Below are 6621 nucleotides of genomic sequence, written 5' to 3'. Positions count from 1 at the left end.
GGGGTACAAGCAGCCGGCGGCAGCGGAAGAACGCCATACCTCCTTCAAAGGCTTGTTTGACGAAATAGGAGCTGAGGCTAACAAGGAACGTTCTAATGTTGCGTTTAAGCCTACTCTTTCTGATGAAACTCAGACCACTCCTAAGAAGCCGTTCCTTGACCACTTTTCTGATGCAACAACAGTATTGGTAAGCAAAGACAACCTGGACCCAGCATCTGTCTCAGGGAGGAAAGGAGGTGGTAAATATCAAGGGAGATCAGGTGGTAGAGCAGGTGGAAAAGTAAGTAAGAAATATCCTCCTCCACCTTCCGTCGAGAATTCTGTAGAAGACCAGGTGGAGGACGTTGTAGAGAAGAGCATAAAATGTGTGGACAATATCGTGTCGACTCCTTTAAGTACAGCAGTGAAGCCACGGGGTGCGGCCCCCACATCTGCAAAGAAGTCAACGGCTTCGAAGAGCTCTTCAAAAGCCAAGAAGAGTGGCCCTAAAAGCGGCAAACGAAAATCAAAACCAGTCGTGGCGATGGAGGAAACGTCGTTAGAGGTAAGCGAAAAGGTCGATGCGAGTGAAGAAGCCGAGGTGAATGCCAAGCCAGAGGATGAGGACACCGACAGAATTATTGCGGTGCAAAGTGCCGAGTTCCATGATTTCGATCAGACTCGGACTGAATCCGATTTTAAAGCAGGCGACTTTTGGGCACTCTACGACGACCAGGATAGTATGCCTCGATTCTATGCACGCGTCCTAGAAATTATTACGGATGGCTCTTTTCAAGTTCAGGTGCAATGGCTGGAGCCTTACAAACCCAGCCTTCCTGCTAATGGTCTCGTCAAAACTGCGCATCTGTCTGCTTCCTGTGGAGAGTTCACATTAGGAACCTTGGGGCATGAAAATGCATTACAGAACCTTGGGGCATTTTCACACAAGATCAAAGTGGGAGAAGAGGCAAAGAAAATGGTCAAGTATTTCCCAAGAACAGACGAGATCTGGGCCTTGTACAGACACTGGGATAAGAAGCAAGTGAAGAAAGATGACCAGGATGAATTGAAGTACAGTTATGATTTGGTCCAAGTAAAATCAACACCATCGCCTGCAGAGGGGGTGGATGTTGTACCGCTTGCTAAAGTGGCAGGATTTAAGTCGCTATTCACTGTTGCAGATGCGGGAAAATTTACTATTTCCTACAAGCAATTACAGGCGCGGTTCTCCCATTGTATACCTGCAATTAAGCTCTCTTGTGCCGAGAGTCCTGGAACACCGGTTGGCTCATTTGAACTTGATCCTGCATCGACACCCACGGAGTACTTAGGCATCGGCGACAGTTCTTGATGGGCTTTCTATGTCTTCCAGCTAGTGGCCTAATTTTGAAATCCTGTAAATTGAGTTGTAGTGAATGCAGGTGGGGTCTCCTGTCAGTGCTGCATTCCTGGGTCCAACGTTGTTTTCGAGGAGGCATTCCATTTTTACCTCTTTACGTTCACATACACTAGCGAGTCATACAGGGTCGGTATGAACATTGAGACAGAAGTCATAAGACTTGTGACATGAAACCATCTTTTATCACTAATTCATCGAGTCCGTCATTAATATATCTCTGAACGTGAAACTATTAAATATCAGGTGCTGCTGTTATCAGCACAAACAACGAAGAAATCAAAATACACAATCAAACTCTCGGATCTTCCATGGTTAGACCTCTCCGAGATGCGAAGAACTTTCTATCTTTGCATTCTTTTCTGGAAAATATGGGAGCTGGAATCAGCCATTGCTCAATTCTTCAGCAGAATAATAAATTTTACCTTTTACAGGAACTAGATCTTAAGAATGAAAACCCTTTGCAAAACTTCAGAGGAAAAAAATTAAAAAATTAAAATGTTTGGATAAAACAATTGGTCTTATTCCTGCTTCACGCACTTTCACAGGTTTTAACAACTCCTCGAACTTTTGATTAGCTGAAAACAAATCGGTCTGAAAAATCAAACTGTTTGATTATTTTATATGTATATAAAATAATAGGCACCTGTATCTTGTTATGACTGATAAAAAGATTAGGAACTCTACATGAAACAACTTGTAAATGAGAATTCTGAGCCTAAAAAAACTAGAAGCATTTCGAATGTCACAACCAGAAGCGAGACTATCAGAAGATTTCTGTATTAAAGCTGCACATCCAGTTGCATCGTACTAGTTGCAGAAGCATCTGCAGAGACTACGCACCTCACCCGAAAATTAAGATGCTTCATCATTACTGCTCCATCAGAAAAAACTTCCAAGTTTTGACTAAAACGCATAGTTACCTTACGAGCATGACCAGAGAACTCGCCACAATCATTAGGAAAATCCGGTTTAATCTCAGAGTCAACCGACCAATCAGGCTTTAGGTACAAAACGGCATCAAAAACCACCTGCAGCCGAGTCAGCAAACATTCAGATACTAAAACCTGGATGCTTCTAGCATTCGACCAATATAATAACTTAAGTTCAAAGAAATACAAATCCAATCTAACTGAGTCCGAACTCGATATTCCGTTTCAAAACATCCCAAAAGAAATTTCAGTAACTGAAAATTACCTCCCCAGTTCCGAGGCTGACATCTACAGTAGAACAAAGGGAAAGCCTACTTGGCGATTGTTGCAAAATGTGCAGAACTTCGGCAGGATCCTCTAAATCATATTCTTTTGTGCCATCCAAGAAATTAAGGTCATCAAAATATCGCTGAGCTGCAGTAACCTGCAAAGAACATAATATTAATAATCATAGAATTCAGCTGATCAGATCAACTTATGGGTTTCAATCACACAGATTATACCTTCCGACTCTTTAGCTCGCCTTCAAAAGTTGAAAGATCCACCACACTGCCCCTACTTTGGCGCCAGAGACATTCTTCAGTGAATGGCTCAGCTAGAAGTGTGCCTCTTGGCAAAGCCACATTCACACAAATCAAATGCCGACCTGGATGTTTCATAAACCATGAAATTGTCAGACTCGGAACCTTCACGAAAATTCCAGTTTGCAGGTCACGAACAAACATGATTGGTTTTGAAGCAAGCAAGAAATATAGTGCTAGGTACCGAAGCTGACTTCGTACCAGGCTGAATTGCAAATGTGACAATGTCCTCTTCAGTTCTACCCTCATGCAAACGCTCCAAGCTGGTAAGGCAGACAGGTTTGTCATTATTAAGGCTGTAGACATTGGAAAGATTAGGTGTATAAACAAGTCAAGCGAGCAGGATTAAAGCAACATTTGAAAAATTTCCAGCCAGTGCATCTAGGACAGACCTGCTTGCAACTTGCGGATTATCATAAGAACACCACCACGCAGGTAAACCAAGAATCGCAACATTTGAAAGCTGCATAGGGGAGAGATATCCAGAGCTCAAGTCTAGCCTCGAGACTTGGTGCGTCTCTACATGATGTCAAATTCATATCAGAAGCCAAATGATTTCATACTAACAAGTAATACAGGCGTGTAACAACGGATAAGGGATGGCACCCACAAACCGACAGCTTCTGGCCCTATCAGTCAGCTTCTAACGCCACAATCACAATTTCGATATACATTCTTCATAATTTGTCTCTATAGCAACATAATCTACAAAAGTCCTCAATTACAGGAGGATAAAAATTCACTGAAAGGCATAACCAAGGATATTACGTACCACAGACATACACAGAAGAAGCGTCATAGAAAGAATGTGATACCTGGATCTATGACTACAATTTCACGCGCCAGCGCTGCCACCTGTGACACCACATTAGACAACCCCTCACAAGCCAATCCCTTACTGACAAGGGCTTCATACACAGATTCCCAGTCTAAATTGTTGTCCTCCAACTCAGCAATTTTTGATTTCATCAGCTTCTTGAAAGTTGTTGCCGGTTCTGTCCATTGATATCAAAGAGACGTCGTAAGCTAATTGTTAACAGAAATTATTAAAAGAAAGATAACCACACTGACTAAAAACCTATTTTGCCCAGATAATTACTCATAAGCTCAAACGACTACCCACGACTTCAACGTACAGCAAAGATCACTTCCGGTACGAAAGACATACCTTGATCAGGCTCGACGGTCAATGCCCCTGTGTCAACATCAATCATCCACGATTGTTTAAACCTGAAATTGAAAGAAGGCAACATAAGAAACGTTTTACAGAATCATGGCAATGCTTCCAAGTTCACTTTTTAAGAGAGACAACATGTAGGTTGATTGACCTTTGCTTGTACTGAAGATAGAGCAAAAGAATCATGAGTTAAAAGTGAACAAAATAAAAATGAATAGCTTGAAAAGCTGCAATCAGTTCATGAAATTTGTTTCGTAAGAAGAACAGGTGTTCGTGACGAACCTTGACTCACCACTGAGTTGAAGCGATGACATGCCCGCTAGACACTACGGAGAGATGCCAAGGATAAGTCATCTCATAATCGTTAGAAACATTGCTTCTTTTCTGAGAAGACCCTTGTAAAATCCCCAACCTATGTAGCCACCTTTGCAAAAAGCCTGGGCATTCATCTGGTTTGGGATATAAAGTATCCACCATTCTAGACGAAATATGTGCTCTTCGTATAGCATGGTTCTGCACACACCCAATCACAAATTGAGACAATAGAAAATTTCAAACATTTAATCATCAAAAACTGGGAAGGGTAGGTGCACGCGGGAACTTGGGATGCTCAAGCCAAGTAGCTTCGTTCACAGCAATGTTCGGACTGATATCAGGTGCTTCACACAATTAAACACGAAGCCTTACCTCGCAATCAGCAATATAAAGGAGCTTCTTTTCCTTATCGAATACAATAGACGATGGTCTTCGAAGCCTTGCAGACTCAAAAGACCCATCCTCAAAGCCCGCAATCGACCCAATCTGCAAGGAAAACCTTCTCAATAATTTCCTCCTCAAAAGTACACAAAACAGCAGTCGGAACAACATACACCTGGCACTAACTGTTACACTAAAATCACATGGAAGACTTTCAAAACCGGTTCATCAGCTCAAGCTCAGACCAAGTATGCTTAACACACGAGTATAGAGGAGCGCGTCTTACGTAATCAAGCACTCTTCCGCTTCCATCCAAAACGATAATGCGGTCGTGAAGACTATCCGAGACAAAAATCAAGTCCTCTTCTGAACATGTTGCTATACCACCTGCAATAGATGGTTCACTCGTTAGTAGGGTGAGTGAATAACATTATCCAAACCCACCAGCAAGTGTCACAGTCATTCTTCCATCCTCAGAAAGCCAGAGGTAGTCCCTCACATATATGTATGCTGAACCGTGTAGCTCCTGACTAAACTAACTGCAGACGAGAGAAGTAAATTCTTACGGGGGTTGCACAGAATCGTCTCAAATTTGTGCTCCAGTTGCTGATTTATCGAAGCTCGCTGAATGACTGTTGGCGTCTGCCTGGAAGCTTCAGGGATCCGTCCACGATCGAGCTCAACACCCAATGTACTCAGCCAACGTGCTTGGAAACGCTCGGCAGAGGCTAAAACAGCCAAAGAGTCACCGCAATGCAAGCCATTAGATAATTTACAAAATGACGCCACTCCAAACTTACGTCCCAAAACCTTAAACCCAAATCCCGTCACCAACGTATAAAATTTACTCTACGAGACCCATGGATAAACCTATACACGCCACAATTTCGTACACACGTACAGCACTGGAACTTACGAAAATAAGTATCGCCATGGAACAAAGCCGCCTGTAACACCCTGCTGCAACCGAAGATGCGCTGCGATGCTAGCCTCCTTAAAACCGGACGCAACAACACTACTCCCATTTGTCTCATGATTGACACCAAGCTCACAAGGCCGCAGCCGAAACCTGCGCATCAATTCTGAACCTGCGAAACACCGTGCCTCCCGAAAATTTACCACCAAAACAATACGCTTCACATAAATGAACTGAACTCAACGCAACAAAAAATTCAAACGTACCCTGCTTAGAATCCTAGTCCACAAATTTGAAAGCAATCAACAAGGGCATTCATCACAGATCATCGAACACGCCGCAAACACCACCATTGTGATTCATAACTCCACCTTCGGGAACGACTCGCATCAGAACCAAAAAACATGTCCACTGACACCCACTTCATCATAATTCTTCGCCGAAAAAATCTTCACAAAATCTTCACAAAATCTTCACGAACATCTAACAATCGACTCACGAGGCTTACCCAATTACTGTGCACCCAAAAAAATCCAGCTACCTCCACCATCTTCCAAAATGCAGAGCCCTTCTACTCGAAACATCCTTAGATTTCGACCGAACCACGAAATTTGAAAGTGGATTCTCTAGGAAAACTTTACAAAGACGTCGATCCATGAGTGGGGGGCTGCACCGATTCCACTAAACCCTAACGAATGCTTGAATCTGCTTCCTTCTCTCAAGAGTTTGGAAAGCCTCCGAAAGATCCGTCCCAGCCGTCGTCGTCCAAGTTTTCGTTGTAAAGTTACTTATCGTTCATCTTTCGTTCGTCAACTATCCGTCCAAAATGACAAGGGTTCATAACCAGGGCTTTTGCAGGCTTTGTGGAAATGCTTCAACAATACATTCTATTTTTTTATCAGTCTTTTATAAATAAATAAAAAATTCTAAGAATGTTAGAATTT

General features: G+C 42.7%; 1 protein-coding gene across 2 annotated transcripts; it reads right to left on the bottom strand.

Annotated features, from left to right (window-relative positions):
• Nucleotides 1-328: 328 nt before the first annotated feature.
• LOC112279823 (uncharacterized) lies at nt 329-6391 on the bottom strand. 2 transcript variants are annotated; one of them, XM_024514562.3, is made up of 14 exons: nt 6186-6391; nt 5678-5849; nt 5328-5489; nt 5048-5148; nt 4753-4866; nt 4358-4578; nt 4057-4118; nt 3704-3883; nt 3281-3407; nt 3090-3151; nt 2811-2953; nt 2573-2731; nt 2299-2406; nt 329-1283 (listed from the first exon to the last, which is right to left on the bottom strand). In XM_024514562.3, the coding sequence occupies exons 2-14, from the start codon at nt 5793-5795 to the stop codon at nt 1227-1229; spliced, it is 1614 nt and encodes a 537-aa protein (XP_024370330.1). In that variant the 5' UTR covers nt 5796-5849; nt 6186-6391; the 3' UTR covers nt 329-1226. The 2 variants fall into 2 exon arrangements, with proteins under 2 accessions (XP_024370330.1, XP_024370329.1); XM_024514561.3 differs by lacking the exon at nt 329-1283 and having other exon boundaries at nt 1971-2406.
• Nucleotides 6392-6621: the final 230 nt, after the last annotated feature.

The sequence above is a fragment of the Physcomitrium patens genome, chromosome 3 (genome assembly GCF_059467195.1).
Source record: "Physcomitrium patens ecotype Gransden chromosome 3, ASM5946719v1, whole genome shotgun sequence".
Classification (NCBI taxonomy): Eukaryota; Viridiplantae; Streptophyta; class Bryopsida; order Funariales; family Funariaceae; genus Physcomitrium; species Physcomitrium patens.
This window is presented reverse-complemented; position numbering and strand designations above follow the sequence as displayed.

Bases quoted from the DNA above. Each gene is read 5' to 3' on its own strand.
- LOC112279823 (XM_024514561.3), bottom strand. From the start codon at position 5,795: ATGAGACAAATGGGAGTAGTGTTGTTGCGTCCGGTTTTAAGGAGGCTA. The intron at 4,579-4,752 runs GTAAGGCTTCGT...GGGTGTGTGCAG, and splicing joins TTTATATTGCTGATTGCGAG to AACCATGCTATACGAAGAGC. The intron at 2,954-3,089 runs GTACGAAGTCAG...TGAAACATCCAG, and splicing joins CACATTTGCAATTCAGCCTG to GTCGGCATTTGATTTGTGTG.